The 19,342-nt window shown below is 38.7% G+C and overlaps 1 protein-coding gene across 1 annotated transcript; it reads left to right on the forward strand.

Moving 5' to 3' along the window:
- Positions 1–15,014: 15,014 nt before the first annotated feature.
- On the forward strand, positions 15,015–18,474 carry LOC133535509 (keratin, type II cytoskeletal 8-like). Its single transcript, XM_061875398.1, has 9 exons — positions 15,015–15,533; positions 15,934–16,142; positions 16,926–16,986; positions 17,060–17,155; positions 17,233–17,397; positions 17,476–17,601; positions 17,677–17,897; positions 17,967–18,022; positions 18,093–18,474. Exons 1-9 carry the CDS (start codon positions 15,114–15,116, stop codon positions 18,290–18,292), a joined length of 1,554 nt encoding a protein of 517 aa, XP_061731382.1. The 5' UTR covers positions 15,015–15,113; the 3' UTR covers positions 18,293–18,474.
- Positions 18,475–19,342: the final 868 nt, after the last annotated feature.

Genomic DNA, 19,342 nt, shown 5'->3' on the forward strand with positions numbered 1-19,342 from the left:
TTTGTTTTTCTTTGAAAATTGAGTGAATTGACTGAGAAAAATGTTTGTTTTTCTTCTAAAATTGAATGGACTGACTAAGAAAAATGTTTGTTTTTCTTCTAAAATTGAGTGGATTGACTGAGAAAAATGTTTGTTTTTCACCTAAAATTGAGTGAATTGACTGAGAAAAAAGTTTTTTTTTCTTCTAAAATTGAGTGAATTGACTGAGAAAAAAGTTTTTTTTTCTTCTAAAATTGAGTGAATTGACTGAGAAAAAAGTTTTTTTTTCATCTAAAATTGAGTGAATTGACTGAGAAAATGTTTTGTTTTTCTTTGAAAATTGAGTGAATTGACTGAGAAAATGTTTTGTTTTTCTTTGAAAATTGAGTGAACTGACTGAGAAAAAAGTTTTTTATTCTTCTAAAATTGAGTGAATTGACTGAGAAAAATGTTTTGTTTTTCTTTGAAAATTGAGTGAATTGACTGAGAAAATGTTTTGTTTTTCTTTGAAAATTGAGTGAATTGACTGAGAAAAATGTTAGTTTTTCTTCGAAAATTGAGTGAATCGACTGAGAAAAATGTTTGTTTTTCTTCTAAAATTTAATGAATTGACTGAGAAAAATGTTTGTTTTTCTTCTAAAATTGAATGGACTGACTAAGAAAAATGTTTGTTTTTCTTCTAAAATTGAGTGGATTGACTGAGAAAAACGTTTGTTTTTCACCTAAAATTGAGTGAATTGACTGAGAAAAAAGTTTTTTTTTCTTCTAAAATTGAGTGAATTGACTGAGAAAATGTTTTGTTTTTCTTTGAAAATTGAGTGAATTGACTGAGAAAATTGTTTGTTTTTCTTCTAAAATTGAGTGAATTGACTGAGAAAATGTTTTGTTTTTCTTTGAAAATTGAGTGAATTGACTGAGAAAAATGTTAGTTTTTCTTCTAAAATTGAGTGAATTGACTGAGAAAATTGTTTGTTTTTCTTCTAAAATTGAGTGGATTGACTGAGAAAAACGTTTGTTTTTCACCTAAAATTGAGTGAATTGACTGAGAAAAAAGTTTTTTTTTCTTCTAAAATTGAGTGAATTGACTGAGAAAATGTTTTGTTTTTCTTTGAAAATTGAGTGAATTGACTGAGAAAATTGTTTGTTTTTCTTCTAAAATTGAGTGAATTGACTGAGAAAATGTTTTGTTTTTCTTTGAAAATTGAGTGAATTGACTGAGAAAAATGTTAGTTTTTCTTCTAAAATTGAGTGAATTGACTGAGAAAAAAGTTTTTTTTTCTTCCAAAATTGAGTGAATTGACTGAGAAAAATGTTTGTTTTTCTTCTAAAATTGAGTGAATTGACTGAGAAAATGTTTTGTTTTTCTTTGAAAATTGAGTGAATTGACTGACAAAAATGTTTGTTTTTCACCTAAAATTGAGTGAATTGACTGAGAAAAATGTTAGTTTTTCTTCTAAAATTGAGTGAATTGACTGAGAAAATGTTTTGTTTTTCTTTGAAAATTGAGTGAATTGACTGAGAAAAAAGTTTTTTTTTCTTCTAAAATTGAGTGAATTGACTGAGAAAATGTTTGTTTTTCTTCTAAAATTGAGTGAATTGACTGAGAAAATGTTTGTTTTTCTTCTAAAATTGAATGGACTGACTGAGAAAAATGTTTGTTTTTCTTCTAAAATTGAGTGAATTGACTGAGAAAATGTTTTGTTTTTCTTTGAAAATTGAGTGAATTGACTGACAAAAATGTTTGTTTTTCACCTAAAATTGAGTGAATTGACTGAGAAAATGTTTGTTTTTCTTCTAAAATTGAATGGACTGACTGAGAAAAATGTTAGTTTTTCTTCTAAAATTGAATGGATTGACTGAGAAAAATGTTAGTTTTTCTTCTAAAATTGAATGGACTGACTGAGAAAAATGTTAGTTTTTCTTCTGAAATTGAGTGAATTGACTGAGAAAAATGTTAGTTTTTCTTCTGAAATTGAGTGAATTGACTGAGAAAAATGTTAGTTTTTCTTTTAAAATTGAGTGAATCGACTGAGAAAAACGTTTGTTTTTCTTCTAAAATTGAATGGACTGACTGAGAAAAATGTTAGTTTTTCTTCTAAAATTGAATGGACTGACTGAGAAAAATGTTTGTTTTTCTTCTAAAATTGAATGGACTGACTGAGAAAAATGTTAGTTTTTCTTCTAAAATTGAGTGAATTGACTGAGAAAAATGTTAGTTTTTCTTCTAAAATTGAGTGAATCGACTGAGAAAAATGTTTGTTTTTCTTCTAAAATTGAATGGACTGACTGAGAAAAATGTTAGTTTTTCTTCTAAAATTGAATGGACTGACTGAGAAAAATGTTTGTTTTTCTTTTAAAATTGAATGGACTGACTGAGAAAAATGTTAGTTTTTCTTCTAAAATTGAATGGACTGACTGAGAAAAATGTTAGTTTTTCTTCTAAAATTGAATGGACTGACTGAGAAAAATGTTAGTTTTTCTTCTAAAATTGAGTGAATTGACTGAGAAAATGTTTTGTTTTTCTTTGAAAATTGAGTGAATTGACTGACAAAAATGTTTGTTTTTCACCTCAAATTGAGTGAATTGACTGAGAAAAAAGTTTTTTTTTTCTTCTAAAATTGAGTGAATTGACTGAGAAAATGTTTTGTTTTTCTTTGAAAATTGAGTGAATTGACTGAGAAAAATGTTAGTTTTTCTTCTAAAATTGAGTGAATTGACTGAGAAAATTGTTTGTTTTTCTTCTAAAATTGAATGGACTGACTGAGAAAAATGTTTGTTTTTCTTCTAAAATTGAGTGAATTGACTGAGAAAATGTTTTGTTTTTCTTTGAAAATTGAGTGAATTGACTGAGAAAAATGTTTGTTTTTCACCTAAAATTGAGTGAATTGACTGAGAAAAATGTTTGTTTTTCACCTAAAATTGAGTGAATTGACTGAGAAAATGTTTTGTTTTTCTTTGAAAATTGAATGGACTGACTGAGAAAAATGTTTGTTTTTCTTCTAAAATTGAGTGAATTGACTGAGAAAATGTTTTGTTTTTCTTTGAAAATTGAGTGAATTGACTGAGAAAAATGTTAGTTTTTCTTCTAAAATTGAGTGAATTGACTGAGAAAATTGTTTGTTTTTCTTCTAAAATTGAATGGACTGACTGAGAAAAATGTTTGTTTTTCTTCTAAAATTGAGTGAATTGACTGAGAAAATGTTTTGTTTTTCTTTGAAAATTGAGTGAATTGACTGAGAAAAATGTTTGTTTTTCACCTAAAATTGAGTGAATTGACTGAGAAAAAAGTTTTTTTTTCTTCTAAAATTGAGTGAATTGACTGAGAAAAAAGTTTTTTTTTCTTCTAAAATTGAGTGAATTGACTGAGAAAATGTTTTGTTTTTCTTTGAAAATTGAGTGAATTGACTGAGAAAATGTTTTGTTTTTCTTTGAAAATTGAGTGAATTGACTGAGAAAAATGTTAGTTTTTCTTCTAAAATTGAGTGAATCGACTGAGAAAAATGTTTGTTTTTCTTCTAAAATTTAATGAATTGACTGAGAAAAATGTTTGTTTTTCTTCTAAAATTGAATGGACTGACTAAGAAAAATGTTTGTTTTTCTTCTAAAATTGAGTGGATTGACTGAGAAAAACGTTTGTTTTTCACCTAAAATTGAGTGAATTGACTGAGAAAATGTTTTGTTTTTCTTTGAAAATTGAGTGAATTGACTGAGAAAAATGTTAGTTTTTCTTCTAAAATTGAGTGAATTGACTGAGAAAATTGTTTGTTTTTCTTCTAAAATTGAATGGACTGACTGAGAAAATGTTTTGCTTTTCTTTGAAAATTGAGTGAATTGACTGAGAAAAATGTTAGTTTTTCTTCTAAAATTGAGTGGATTGACTGAGAAAAACGTTTGTTTTTCACCTAAAATTGAGTGAATTGACTGAGAAAATGTTTTGTTTTTCTTTGAAAATTGAGTGAATTGACTGAGAAAAATGTTAGTTTTTCTTCTAAAATTGAGTGAATTGACTGAGAAAATTGTTTGTTTTTCTTCTAAAATTGAATGGACTGACTGAGAAAATGTTTTGCTTTTCTTTGAAAATTGAGTGAATTGACTGAGAAAAATGTTAGTTTTTCTTCTAAAATTGAATGGACTGACTGAGAAAAATGTTTGTCTTTCTTCTAAAATTGAGTGAATTGACTGAGAAAATGTTTTGTTTTTCTTCTAAAATTGAGTGAATTGACTGAGAAAATGTTTTGTTTTTCTTTGAAAATTGAGTGAATTGACTGAGAAAATGTTTTGTTTTTCTTTGAAAATTGAGTGAATTGACTGAGAAAAATGTTAGTTTTTCTTCTAAAATTGAGTGAATCGACTGAGAAAAATGTTTGTTTTTCTTCTAAAATTTAATGAATTGACTGAGAAAAACGTTTGTTTTTCTTCTAAAATTGAATGGACTGACTGAGAAAAATGTTTGTTTTTCTTCTAAAATTGAGTGGATTGACTGAGAAAAAGTTTTGTTTTTCACCTAAAATTGAGTGAATTGACTGAGAAAAATGTTTTTTTTTCTTCTAAAATTGAGTGAATTGACTGAGAAAATGTTTTGTTTTTCTTTGAAAATTGAGTGAATTGACTGAGAAAAATGTTAGTTTTTCTTCTAAAATTGAGTGAATTGACTGAGAAAAATGTTTGTTTTTCTTCTAAAATTGAATGGACTGACTGAGAAAAATGTTAGTTTTTCTTCTAAAATTGAGTGAATTGACTGAGAAAATGTTTTGTTTTTCTTTGAAAATTGAGTGAATTGACTGAGAAAAAAGTTTTTTTTTCTTCTAAAATTTAATGAATTGACTGAGAAAAGCGTTTGTTTTTCTTCTAAAATTGAATGGACTGACTAAGAAAAATGTTTGTTTTTCTTCTAAAATTGAGTTGATTGACTGAGAAAAACGTTTGTTTTTCTTCTAAAATCAAGTGAATTGACTGAGAAAAACGTTTTTTTTTCTTCTAAAATTGAGTGAATTGACTGAGAAAATGTTTTGTTTTTCTTTGAAAATTGAGTGAATTGACTGAGAAAAATGTTAGTTTTTCACCTAAAATTGAGTGAATTGACTGAGAAAAAAGTTTTTTTTCTTCTAAAATTGAGTGAATTGACTGAGAAAATGTTTTGTTTTTCTTTGAAAATTGAGTGAATTGACTGAGAAAATTGTTTGTTTTTCTTCTAAAATTCAGTGAATTGACTGAGAAAATGTTTTGTTTTTCTTAGAAAATTGAGTGAATTGACTGAGAAAAATTTTAGTTTTTCTTCTAAAATTGAGTGAATTGACTGAGAAAATTGTTTGTTTTTCTTCTAAAATTGAGTGAATTGACTGAGAAAAAAGTTTTTTTTTCTTCTAAAATTTAATGAATTGACTGAGAAAAATGTTTGTTTTTCTTCTAAAATTGAATGGACTGACTAAGAAAAATGTTTGTTTTTCTTCTAAAATTGAGTTGATTGACTGAGAAAAACGTTTGTTTTTCTTCTAAAATTAAGTGAAATGACTGAGAAAAACTTTTTTTTTCTTCTAAAATTGAGTGAATTGACTGAGAAAATGTTTTGTTTTTCTTTGAAAATTGAGTGAATTGACTGAGAAAAATGTTAGTTTTTCACCTAAAATTGAGTGAATTGACTGAGAAAAAAGTTTTTTTTTCTTCTAAAATTGAGTGAATTGACTGAGAAAATGTTTTGTTTTTCTTTGAAAATTGAGTGAATTGACTGAGAAAATTGTTTGTTTTTCTTCTAAAATTGAGTGAATTGACTGAGAAAATGTTTTGTTTTTCTTAGAAAATTGAGTGAATTGACTGAGAAAAATTTTAGTTTTTCTTCTAAAATTGAGTGAATTGACTGAGAAAATTGTTTGTTTTTCTTCTAAAATTGAATGGACTGACTGAGAAAAATGTTTGTTTTTCTTCTAAAATTGAGTGAATTGACTGAGAAAATGTTTTGTTTTTCTTTGAAAATTGAGTGAATTGACTGAGAAAAATGTTAGTTTTTCTTCTAAAATTGAGTGAATTGACTGAGAAAATTGTTTGTTTTTCTTCTAAAATTGAGTGAATTGACTGACAAAAATGTTTGTTTTTCACCTAAAATTGAGTGAATTGACTGAGAAAAAAGTTTTTTTTTCTTCTAAAATTGAATGGACTGACTAAGAAAAATGTTTGTTTTTCTTCTAAAATTTAGTGTATTGACTGAGAAAAATGTTTGTTTTTCTTTGAAAATTGAGTGAATTCAATCAATCAATCAATCAATGTTTATTTATATAGCCCCAAATCACAAATGTCTCAAAGGACTGCACAAATCATTACGACTACAACATCCTCGGAAGAACCCACAAAAGGGCAAGGAAAACTCACACCCAGTGGGCAGGGAGAATTCACATCCAGTGGGACGCCAGTGACAATGCTGACTATGAGAAACCTTGGAGAGGACCTCAGATGTGGGCAACCCCCGCCCCTCTAGGAGACCGAAAGCAATGGATGTCGAGCGGGTCTAACATGATACTGTGAAAGTTCAATCCATAGTGGCTCCAACACGGCCGCGAGAGTTCAGTTCAAGCGGATCCAAGACAGCAGCGAGAGTCCCGTCCACAGGAAACCATCTCAAGCGGATCAGCAGCGTAGAGATGTCCCCAACCGATACAGGCGAGCGGTCCATCCTGGGTCTCGATTCTGGACAGCCAGTACTTCATCCATGGTCATCGGACCGGACCCCCTCCACAAGGGAGGGGGGGACATAGGAGAAAGAAAAGAAGCGGCAGATCAACTGGTCTAAAAAGGAGGTCTATTTAAAGGCTAAAGTATACAGATGAGTTTTAAGGTGAGACTTAAATGCTTCTACTGAGGTAGCATCTCGAACTGTTACCGGGAGGGCATTCCAGAGTACTGGAGCCCGAACGGAAAACGCTCTATAGCCCGCAGACTTTTTTTGGGCTCTAGGAATCACTAATAAGCCGGAGTCTTTTGAAGGCAGATTTCTTGCCGGGACATATGGTACAATACAATCGGCAAGATAGGATGGAGCTAGACCGTGTAGTATTTTATACATAAGTAGTAAAACCTTAAAGTCACATCTTAAGTGCACAGGAAGCCAGTGCAGGTGAGCCAGTACAGGCGTAATATGATTAAACTTTCTTGTTGACCAACTCGAGGGGATCTACCTCATTTATATATATCATTTATATTTATTTATTTATGAAAGAGACATTTTTGTAAACAAGTTAAATGTGTTTAATGATAATACAAGCATGTGTAACACATATAGATGTCTTTCTTTCACAAAGACAAGAATATAAGTTGGTGTATTACCTGATTCTGATGACTTGCATTGATTGGAATCAGACAGTAATGATGATAACGCCCACATTTTCAAATGGAGGAGAAAAAAAGTTGTCCTTTCTGTACAATACCACATGAAAGTGGTTGGTTTTTGGCATCTAATTCATCCAGCTTCCATACACTTTACAAGAAAAACATTGGCGGCAAATTCCGTAGCTTGCTTGATTGACATTCACGGCACCCGAGGGTCTTGTGAGATGACGCTGGCTGCTGCAAGATCATTATTATGAAAAAATGACAGAGAGGAAGGCAAGAAACACTTTTTATTTCAACAGACTCGCGCCGTCCCTTCCGTCAAAACTCTAAAGGCCGACTGCACATTTCCTATCTTCACAATAAAAGCCCTGCTTCATGCTGCCTGCGCTAACAAAATAAGAGTCTCGGAAAGCTGGCGTGCACAAGCGATCCCTCAGAAAATATTTTTTTTTCTTCTAAAATTGAGTGAATTGACTGAGAAAATGTTTAGTTTTTCTTTGAAAATTGAGTGAGTTGACTGACAAAAATGTTTGTTTTTCTTCTAAAATTGAGTGAATTGACTGAGAAAATGTTTTTTTTTGTTTTTTAAAATTTAGTGAATTGACTGACAAAAATGTTTGTTTTTCACCTAAAATTGAGTGAATTGACTGAGAAAATCTTTTGGGTTTTTTTTTAAAAATTGAGTGAATTGATTGAGAAAAATGTTTGTTTTTCACCTAAAATTGAGTGAATTGACTGAGAAAAAATATTTTTTTTTCTTCTAAAATTGAGTGAATTGACTGAGAAAATGTTTTGTTTTTCTTCTAAAATTGAGTGAATTGACTGAGAAAAAATATTTTTTTTTCTTCTAAAATTGAGTGAATTGACTGAGAAAATGTTTTGTTTTTCTTCTAAAATTTTGTGAATTGACTGAGAAAAATGTTTGTTTTTCACCTAAAATTGAGTGAATTGACTGAGAAAAAAAAAATTTTTTTCTTCTAAAATTGAGTGAATTGACTGAGAAAATGTTTTGTTTTTCTTTGAAAATTGAGTGAATTGACTGACAAAAATGTTTGTTTTTCACCTAAAATTGAGTGAATTGACTGAGAAAAAAAAAAAAAATCTTCTAAAATTGAGTGAATTGACTGTGAAAAATGTTTGTTTTTCTTCTAAAATTGAAGGAATCGACTGAGAAAAGGTTTTGTTTTTCTTTGAAAATAGAGTGAATTGACCGGGCCTTGAGTTTGACACCAGCTTGAAAAGTCCAACAGAGTGACCTGGACCCCCGGACGCCTTATTTAAAACTCACAGTCAGAAATCTTGGTTTTAAGTTGGACAGTGATTTTAAATTGTAACATCAGCTTATTTCTGTTGTGCGATCTAGTTTTTATCATCTGAGACTTTTAGCAAACATTAAATAAGTTTTATTGATCTGTATCGATCCGTTGTGGTGAAGAAGGAGCTGAGCCGGAAGGCAAAGCTCTTGATTTACCGGTCGATCTACGTTCCCATTCTCACTTATGGTCATGAGCTTTGGGTTGTGACCGAAAGGACACGATCATGGATACAAGCGGCCAGCTGAGGTGGTTCGGGCATCTGGTCAAGATGCCACCTGAACACCTCCTAAGGCAGGTGTTAAGGGCACGTCTGACCGGTAGGAGGCCACGGGGAAGACCCAGGACATGTCGGGAAGACTATGTCTCCTGGCTGGCCTGGGAACGCCTCGGGATCCTGGACGAAGTGGCTGGGGAGAGGGAAGTCTGGGCTTCCCTGCTTAGGCTGCTGCCCCCGCGACCCGACCTCGGATAAGCAAAAAAAGATGGATGTCTTTAACGACTTAGAGCGGGTAATCTATGCTCTTATTTTGTCATGTTTGGACGACTGCAACTCCTTCTATGTTGGAATGAAGCGAGCCTCCATGAGCATCAAGAGGTAGTCACCGGAAATGGTTTTCACTTTACAGGTGTTGTAGTTTTGGACTCTCACTATTATGTTAGATCCACTATGGCCTGGACTCTCACACTATTATGTTAGATCCACTATGGCCTGGACTCTCACACTATTATGTTAGATCCACTATGGACTGGACTCTCACTATTATGTTAGATCCACTATGGACTGGACTCTCACTATTATGTTAGATCCACTATGGACTGGACTCTCACTATTATGTTAGATCCACTATGGACTGGACTCTCACTATTTTGTTAGATCCACTATGGACTGGACTCTCACTATTATGTTAGATCCACTATGGACTGGACTCTCACTGTTATGTTAAATCCACTATGGACTGGACTCTCACTATTATGTTAGATCCACTATGGACTGGACTCTCACACTATTATGTTAGATCCACTATGGACTGGACTCTCACACTATTATGTTAGATCCACTATGGACTGGACTCTCACACTATTATGTTAGATCCACTATGGACTGGACTCTCACACTATTATGTTAGATCCACTATGGACTGGACTCTCACTATTATGTTAGATCCCCTATGGACTGGACTCTCACTATTATGTTAGATCCACTATGGACTGGACTCTCACACTATTATGTTAGATCCACTATGGACTGGACTCTCACACTATTATGTTAGATCCACTATGGACTGGACTCTCACACTATTATGTTAGATCCACTATGGACTGGACTCTCACACTATTATGTTAGATCCACTATGGACTGGACTCTCACACTATTATGTTAGATCCACTATGGACTGGACTCTCACACTATTATGTTAGATCCACTATGGACTGGACTCTCACTATTATGTTAGATCCCCTATGGACTGGACTCTCACTATTATGTTAGATCCACTATGGACTGGACTCTCACACTATTATGTTAGATCCACTATGGACTGGACTCTCACACTATTATGTTAGATCCACTATGGACTGGACTCTCACTATTATGTTAGATCCACTATGGACTGGACTCTCTCACTATTATGCTAGATCCACCATGGACTGGACTCTCACACTATTATGTTAGATCCACTATGAACTGGACTCTCACACTATTATGTTAGATCCACTATGGACTGGACTCTCACTATTATGTTAGATCCACTATGGACTGGACTCTCACACTATTATGTTAGATCCACTATGAACTGGACTCTCACTATTATGTTAGATCCACTATGGACTGGACTCTCACACTATTATGTTAGATCCACTATGGACTGGACTCTCACACTATTATGTTAGATCCACTATGAACTGGACTCTCACACTATTATGTTAGATCCACTATGGACTGGACTTTCACTATTATGCTAGATCCACTATGGACTGGACTCTCACACTATTATGTTAGATCCACTATGGACTGGACTTTCACTATTATGCTAGATCCACTATGGACTGGACTCTCACACTATTATGTTAGATCCACTATGGACTGGACTCTCACTATTATGTTAGATCCACTATGGACTGGACTCTTACTATTATGTTAGATCCACTATGGACTGGACACTTACTATTATGTTAGATCCACTATGGACTGGACTCTCACTATTATGTTAGATCCACTATGGACTGGACTCTCACACTATTATGTTAGATCCACCATGGACTGGACTCTCTCACTATTATGCTAGATCCACCATGGACTGGACTCTCACACTATTATGTTAGATCCACTATGAACTGGACTCTCACACTATTATGTTAGATCCACTATGGACTGGACTTTCACTATTATGCTAGATCCACTATGGACTGGACTCTCACACTATTATGTTAGATCCACTATGGACTGGACTCTCACTATTATGTTAGATCCACTATGGACTGGACTCTTACTATTATGTTAGATCCACTATGGACTGGACACTTACTATTATGTTAGATCCACTATGGACTGGACTCTTACTATTATGTTAGATCCACTATGGACTGGACTCTCACTATTATGTTAGATCCACTATGGACTGGACTCTCACACTATTATGTTAGATCCACCATGGACTGGACTCTCACACTATTATGTTAGATCCATTATGGACTGGACTCTCACACTATTATGTTAGATCCACTCTGGACTGGACTCTCACACTATTATGTTAGATCCACTATGAACTGGACTCTCACACTATTATGTTAGATCCACTATGGACTGGACTCTCACTATTATGTTAGATCCACTATGGACTGGACTCTCACACTATTATGTTAGATCCACTATGAACTGGACTCTCACATTATTATGCTAGATCCACTATGGACTGGACTCTCACACTATTATGTTAGATCCACTATGGACTGGACTCTCACTATTATGTTAGATCCACTATGGACTGGACTCTTACTATTATGTTAGATCCACTATGGACTGGACACTTACTATTATGTTAGATCCACTATGGACTGGACTCTTACTATTATGTTAGATCCACTATGGACTGGACTCTCACTATTATGTTAGATCCACTATGGACTGGACTCTCACTATTATGTTAGATCCACTATGGACTGGACTCTCACACTATTATGTTAGATCCACCATGGACTGGACTCTCACACTATTATGTTAGATCCATTATGGACTGGACTCTCACACTATTATGTTAGATCCACTCTGGACTGGACTCTCACACTATTATGTTAGATCCACTATGAACTGGACTCTCACACTATTATGTTAGATCCACTATGGACTGGACTCTCACTATTATGTTAGATCCACTATGGACTGGACTCTCACACTATTATGTTAGATCCACTATGAACTGGACTCTCACATTATTATGCTAGATCCACTATGGACTGGACTCTCACACTATTATGTTAGATCCACTATGGACTGGACTCTCACTATTATGTTAGATCCACTATGGACTGGACTCTTACTATTATGTTAGATCCACTATGGACTGGACACTTACTATTATGTTAGATCCACTATGGACTGGACTCTTACTATTATGTTAGATCCACTATGGACTGGACTCTCACTATTATGTTAGATCCACTATGGACTGGACTCTCACACTATTATGTTAGATCCACCATGGACTGGACTCTCACACTATTATGTTAGATCCACTATGGACTGGACTCACACTATTATGTTAGATCCACTATGGACTGAACTCTCACACTATTATGTTAGATCCACTATGGACTGGACTCTCACACTGTTATGCTAGATCCACTCGACGTGCCAACATCTGCGGTCCCCTCCAAGGTTTCTCACTGTCATCCCATTGGGTTGAGTTTTTCTTTGCCCTGGTGTGGGATCTGAGCCGAGGATGTCGTTGTGGCTTGTGCAGCCCTTTGAGACACTCCTGATTTAGGGCTATATAAGTAAACATTGGTTGATCGATCAGGCCTCTGTGGTCGGCTGATAAGTTTCTTCTCGCCGTCCTAAAAAACTGTTTAAAAACCAACATTTTCTGCTGTGGCTCCAAAACCTTGGACTGACATCCTCTTGCTGTTCGGACGGCTCAGACTTTAATGACTTTTTAATCACCAACCTCTTATTTTTACTCTTTTTAAACCCGCATGGGGGTCGTGTGGTTTTAGTCTTTTTTTAGCTTCTCCAATGTATTTATACTTTAATAGTTAAATGTTGGATAGTATTGACTCTCCCAGGATGTTTCAACTTTTGGATGTTTCAACTATTCAATCAATCAATCAATGTTTATTTATATAGCCCCAAATCACAAATGTCTCAAAGGACTGCACAAATCATTACGACTACAACATCCTCGGAAGAACCCACAAAAGGGCAAGGAAAACTCACACCCAGTGGGCAGGGAGAATTCACATCCAGTGGGACGCCAGTGACAATGCTGACTATGAGAAACCTTGGAGAGGACCTCAGATGTGGGCAACCCCCCCCCTCTAGGGGACCGAAAGCAATGGATGTCGAGCGGGTCTAACATGATACTGTTAAAAAAACCTGCGCAAATTTTCCTAAAAAATGTCATTTTTGCCTCTTTGAGCAGTAATTTGACCCCCTTAAAATGCTTCAAGTTGCAAGTTAAAGCACTACTATGCAAACTGAAAGCCATTTATCAACAACATCCAGAAAAAACGATCTGTAATTTCACCCCCTTAACATGCTTCAAAACTCACCAAATTTTACACACACATTAGGACTGGCAAAAATTGCCATCTAATAAAAAAACCAAACCCCAAAAAGCAAAATTGCGCTCTAGCGCCCCCTAAGAAAAAACACAGACAAAACTGCTTGTAACTTCTGTTAGGAATGTCGTAGGGACATGAATAAAAAACTTCTATGTAGGTCTGACTAAGACCAGGGCTTGAGTCTCGGCGGCAGCAGCCAAAGGCGGGCCCGACCAACGCTGCTTGCAGCTTTATTTCTGTTTGTTTTCCTTGTTTTTGTATCCACTTCCTACCAATGCTCTTATTTGGAGAGGACCTCAGATGTGGGCAACCCCCCCCCTCTAGGGGACCGAAAGCAATGGATGTCGAGCGGGTCTAACATGATACTGTGAAAGTTCAATCCATAGTGGCTCCAAGACAGCAGCGAGAGTCCCGTCCACAGGAAACCATCTCAAGCGGATCAGCAGCGTAGAGATGTCCCCAACCGATACAGGCGAGCGGTCCATCCTGGGTCTCGACTCTGGACAGCCAGTACTTCATCTATGGTCATCGGACCGGACCCCCTCCACAAGGGAGGGGGGGACATAGGAGAAAGAAAAGAAGCGGCAGATCAACTGGTCTAGAAAGGAGGTCTATTTAAAGGCTAGAGTATACAGATGAGTTTTAAGGTGAGACTTAAATGCTTCTACTGAGGTAGCATCTCGAACTGTTACCGGGAGGGCATTCCAGAGTACTGGAGCCCGAAATGAAAACGCTCTATAGCCCGCAGACTTTTTTTGGGCTCTAGGAATCATTAATAAGCCGGAGTCTTTTGAACGCAGATTTCTTGCCGGGACATATGGTACAATACAATCGGCAAGATAGGTTGGAGCTAGACCGTGTAGTATTTTATACATAAGTAGTAAAACCTTAAGAAAAGAAGCAGCAGATCAACTGGTCTAAAAAGGAGGTCTATTTAAAGGCTAGAGTATACAGATGAGTTTTAAGGTGAGACTTAAATGCTATTGGGTTTTAAAAAAAAAAAATGCGTTGTGTAAATAAAGTGGATTGGACTCTCTGGTCCTCTACCAGTCTGGGAGCCCGTCTTGATGAACGATTGAATGTACTTGAATTGGAAAGAGTCTTAAGAATGCGCAGTATGAGCTGTTTGGAACAGATCTTTGGATGGCCTAGATAGTTCTCTCCAAGTCAGTCCAATTTGTCACTAAACCAGTTTTTCAGCAGACCACTCCCCCCCACATGCTCTGCTGGTCCGGGGTGGGCGTCCTGGTGCTTTCTGCCTCCTGGCTGAGGACTGGTGTATTGCACCCATCTATCCTCTTGTCAGTCCTTTTTTTTTTGGAAGATAGAGTCTATCCCAGTAGACTTTGGGGGAGTCACGTCTTTGGCTGGTCACTCGTCAAACTGACATTTTTTCTGATCGGCCATCAAAGGCAACAAACCGTGGACAAAATGTTGGGGGGTTTGGGAAGTCAATTCGACGTGTTTTTCTGGATTGACCGCTCCTGTTGTGTACAGCACGAGGCATGTAGGCCGGGAGGGAGGGAGGGAGGTTCTAAAGCCAGTAAAAGTGAAAGGACAGGTTGGAATGGGGAGGGTCCTCCCCCCCCCTGAGCTCAGCTCGGCCATAAAAGCCAGCCAGACCTCTGAGTCAGACACAGAGGGACTTGACTCTCCTTTGAAGGCCTGTACGTCCTCTGCTCTCTGCTCAGCCACCGCAGCCCCGAGACCAACGCCAACATGATGTCCAGGAAGTCCTACTCCATCTCGGGCTCCAGCAGCGGCTCCAGGAGATCCCTGGCAGGACCCCAAATCGGCTTCAGGAGCAGCTACACTCTCGGTTCCTCGGCTGGTGGTTTCGGTGCTGGCTCCGGTGCTGGCTTCGGTGCCGGTTCTGGCTTCGGTGCCGGTGCCGGTTTTGGTGCTGGTTCCGGTGGTGGTTTTGGCTTCGGCTCGTCCATGAGCTCCAGCTCAATGATGGGTGGTGGTGGTGGCGGAGCAGGATTCTACGCGACTGCCCCAATCACCGCCGTCACATTCAACCAGAACCTGCTGGCCCCCCTGAACTTGTCAGTAGACCCCTCCATCCAGGCCGTCCGCACCCAGGAGAAGGACCAGATCAAGACACTGAACAACCGTTTTGCTTCCTTCATTGACAAGGTTGGTTCCCCTTTGACTTTTCTGTATCTTCTTATTCGTTCTTGATTTTTAAGAGACTGTTCAAGCGGCTTGAAATAACATTCACACCAAAACTATTTTTGGTATGCCAAAGAGTCTGTAGAATCCTGGAGAAATCTTCTCAGAAAAGTCTCCAAGACTTAACATGTTGGTAAAACAGGGTGTGGCTGTTCCACACATGCCTGTAAAGGTCTGGCCTTTCAAGCTTGATGGATCACAACACAAAGCAAAACCACCCAAAACATCCCAGCTTTTATATTTATTAACAAGCCAAAGCGCTTAAGATCAACATGTTTTCTTAACTGTATTTTAATGTATTTTAAATAAATTGGATTTTTTGTTTTTTCAACAATTAATTGCGGTGTTGTGTCTTCCTTCGCAGGTCCGTTTCCTGGAGCAGCAGAACAAGATGCTGGAGACCAAGTGGAGTCTCCTGCAGGACCAGACCACCACCCGTTCCAACATCGACGCCATGTTCGAGGCCTACATCGCCAACCTGCGCCGGCAGCTGGACGGGCTGGGCAACGAGAAAGTCAAGCTGGACGGGGAACTGAAGAACATGCAGCTCCAGGTGGAGGACTACAAGAGGAAGTAAGTGCTGAGGACAATAAATAGAATTAACATACAGTCATTACATTTTTGTAATTTATTTAAAAAATGTACATATTTATTTTTATGTAGTGAGAAACGGGCTTCGCGGTGGCAGAGGGGTTAGTGCGTCTGCCTCACAATACGAAGGTCCTGCAGTCCTGGGTTCAATTCCAGACTGAGGATCTTTCTGTGTGGAGTTTGCATGTTCTCCCCGTGAATGCGTGGGTTCCCTCCGGGTACTCCGGGTTCCTCCCACCTCCAAAGACATGCACCTGGGGATAGGCCCCTCCCACCTCCAAAGACATGCACCTGGGGATAGGCCCCTCCCACCTCCAAAGACATGCACCTGTGGATAGGTTGATTGGCAACACTAAAATTGGCCCTAGTGTGTGAATGTGAGTGTGAATGTTGTCTGTCTATCTGTGTTGGCCCTGCGATGAGGTGGCGACTTGTCCAGGGTGTACCCCGCCTTCCGCCCGATTGTAGCTGAGATAGGCGCCAGCGCCCCCCGCGACCCCGAAAGGGAATAAGCGGTAGAAAATGGATGGATGGATACTACCTAGTGTGTGAATGTGAGCGTGAATGTTGTCTGTCTATCTGTGTTGGCCCTGCGATGAGGTGGCGACTTGTCCAGGGTGTACCCCGCCTTCCGCCCGATTGTAGCTGAGATAGGCGCCAGCGCCCCCCGCGATCCCGAAAGGGAATAAGCGGTAGAAAATGGATGGATGGATGTAGTGAGAAACGGGAGATTGCTTGGCGTTACAATGTCGGGTTTTTTTTTAGGTATGAAGATGAAATCAACAAGCGTGCAGGTGCGGAGAACGAGTTTGTGCTTTTGAAAAAGGTAAAAAAAAGCACATCATCGGTGCTTGAATATTGTTCTGGGAGTAAGAGAATCATGCAACGTTTTTCCACAGGATGTCGACGCTGCCTACATGAACAAGGTTGATCTGGAGGCCAAAGCCGATGCTCTTCAGGACGAAATCAACTTCCTCAGGGCCGTCTATGAGGCTGTATGTCCGACGGTTTCATAAGTTCACTTACTCGTCGTCTGGACTGGACTCTTATGCGACAACCTGTGGTTCTGTAGGAGCTTCGCGAGCTGCAGTCCCAGATCAAGGACACCTCAGTCATCGTGGAGATGGACAACAGCCGTAACCTGGACATGGATTCCATCGTGGCTGAAGTCCGCGCTCAGTATGAGGACATCGCCAACCGCAGCAAGGCTGATGCAGAGTCCTGGTACAAACAGAAGGTACTGCAAGAGCCTTTCTTCGCGATTGGCGTGGTCTTTAGATGACCTTTTTTGACATCCTGTTCTTCGTCCCTACAGTACGAGGAGATGCAGAGCTCTGCCGGACAGTACGGCGATGACCTCCGCACCACCAAGGCTGAGATCGCCGAGCTGAACCGCATGATCGCCCGTCTGCAGAATGAGATCGAGGCAATCAAAGCGCAGGTACCGGGATATTTCCCGAACGTCTCAAAACAGACGACGGTACTTTAAGTAGAATGTGTAATCGTCTTCCGACAGAGGGCCAGCATTGAGGCCCAGATCGCTGAGGCCGAGGAGCGCGGCGAGCTGGCGGTGAAGGACGCCAAACTCCGCATCAAAGACCTGGAAGAGGCTCTCCAGAGAGCAAAGCAGGACATGGCCCGCCAGGTGCGCGAGTACCAGGAGCTGATGAACGTCAAGATGGCCCTCGACATCGAAATCGCCACCTACAGGAAACTGCTGGAAGGAGAGGAAATCAGGTAGCGCCAGCGTTCAATGACATCTTTCGATCTTTCATTCTTCTGGAATTAATGAATGTGCATCCTTAGACTCTCCGCCGGACCCACCAACGCAACCATCCACGTGCAGCAGACTTCAGGCGGTGGTAAGTTTTCCCCCTCACTCCTGTTATATTCATGTCGGAACCACACCTTACCTTTGATGTTCTGCTCTAGGAATGTCCAGCTCCAGCTCCGCTGGTGGATTCGGCTTCGGTGGCGGCAGCGGTATGTCCGGTGGCTTCAGCAGCAGCGGCAGCATGTCCGGCGGCTACGGCAGCATGTCCGGCGGCTACGGCGGCAGCATGTCCGGCGGCTACGGCGGTTCTATCACCAAGTCCTCAGTCACCACCACCAGTTCCAGAAGATACCATTAAAAAAGAACCGCAGTCCTCCTTTTTACATCCCCTGCACATTTTACCTTACGGCCACCAGTTATTCTCCGGAAATTTCTGGGTGCATGTTGTCATCATCAAAACATGAATGTATATGGAAAGGCCCTCACAGAAACGTGAGCGATAAGAGTGCAAGCTTTGCCATTAAAACATTTTAAAACCCAGTTCACAGAATGTTGCTCTTCTTTTTGGAGATCAATCAATCAATCAATCAATGTTTACTTATATAGCCCTAAATCACTAGTGTCTCAAAGGGCTGCACAAACCACTACGACATCCTCGGTAGGCCCAGATAAGGGCAAGGAAAAACTCACACCCAGTGGGACGTCGGTGACAATGATGACTATGAGAACCTTGGAGAGGAGGAAAGCAATGGATGTCGAGCGGGTCCAACATGATACTGTGAAAGTTCAATCCATAATGGATCCAACACAGTCGCAAGAGTCCAGTCCAAAGCGGATCCAACACAGCAGCGAGAGTCCCGTTCACAGCGGAGCCAGCAGGAAACCATCCCAAGCGGAGGCGGATCAGCAGCGCAGAGATGTCCCCGGCCGATACACAGGCGAGCAGTACATGGCCACCGGATCGGACCGGACCCCCTCCACAAGAGAGGGTGGGATATAGGAGAAAAAGAAAAGAAACGGCAGATCAACTGGTCGAAAAAGGGAGTCTATTTAAAGGCTAAGTTTTAAGGTGAGACTTAAATGCTTCTACTGTGGTGGCATCTCGAACTGTTACCGGGAGGGCATTCCAGAGTACTGGAGCCCGAAATGTAAGTACTTGCTGTGGTATCCTCCAAAACTAATGAAAAGTATCAAACTACAGTCTGCCATTTTTATTCAGTTTTATTCTAAAGTTGCAATACAGTAGGGGCGGGAAGAACTGTAAGGGGGAGCACAAAAGAGGAAGCACTAGATTGGGACACACCATACTGAATAAGACATTTATGGTGGATATCACCGCCGTCACAATGTAAACAAATGCCATGGGTGGATCTACACCTGACATCCACTGTAACGATACCAAGTATAG

The sequence above is a fragment of the Nerophis ophidion genome, linkage group LG16 (genome assembly GCF_033978795.1).
Source record: "Nerophis ophidion isolate RoL-2023_Sa linkage group LG16, RoL_Noph_v1.0, whole genome shotgun sequence".
Classification (NCBI taxonomy): Eukaryota; Metazoa; Chordata; class Actinopteri; order Syngnathiformes; family Syngnathidae; genus Nerophis; species Nerophis ophidion.

What these genes read in the sequence shown, in the direction of transcription:
- LOC133535509 (XM_061875398.1), top strand. Translation starts at nt 15,114, where the DNA reads ATGATGTCCAGGAAGTCCTACTCCATCTCGGGCTCCAGCAGCGGCTCC. An exon ending in GTGGAGGACTACAAGAGGAA is followed by an intron (nt 16,143 to 16,925) that starts GTAAGTGCTGAG and finishes GTTTTTTTTTAG; the next exon opens with GTATGAAGATGAAATCAACA. An exon ending in AGTTTGTGCTTTTGAAAAAG is followed by an intron (nt 16,987 to 17,059) that starts GTAAAAAAAAGC and finishes GTTTTTCCACAG; the next exon opens with GATGTCGACGCTGCCTACAT.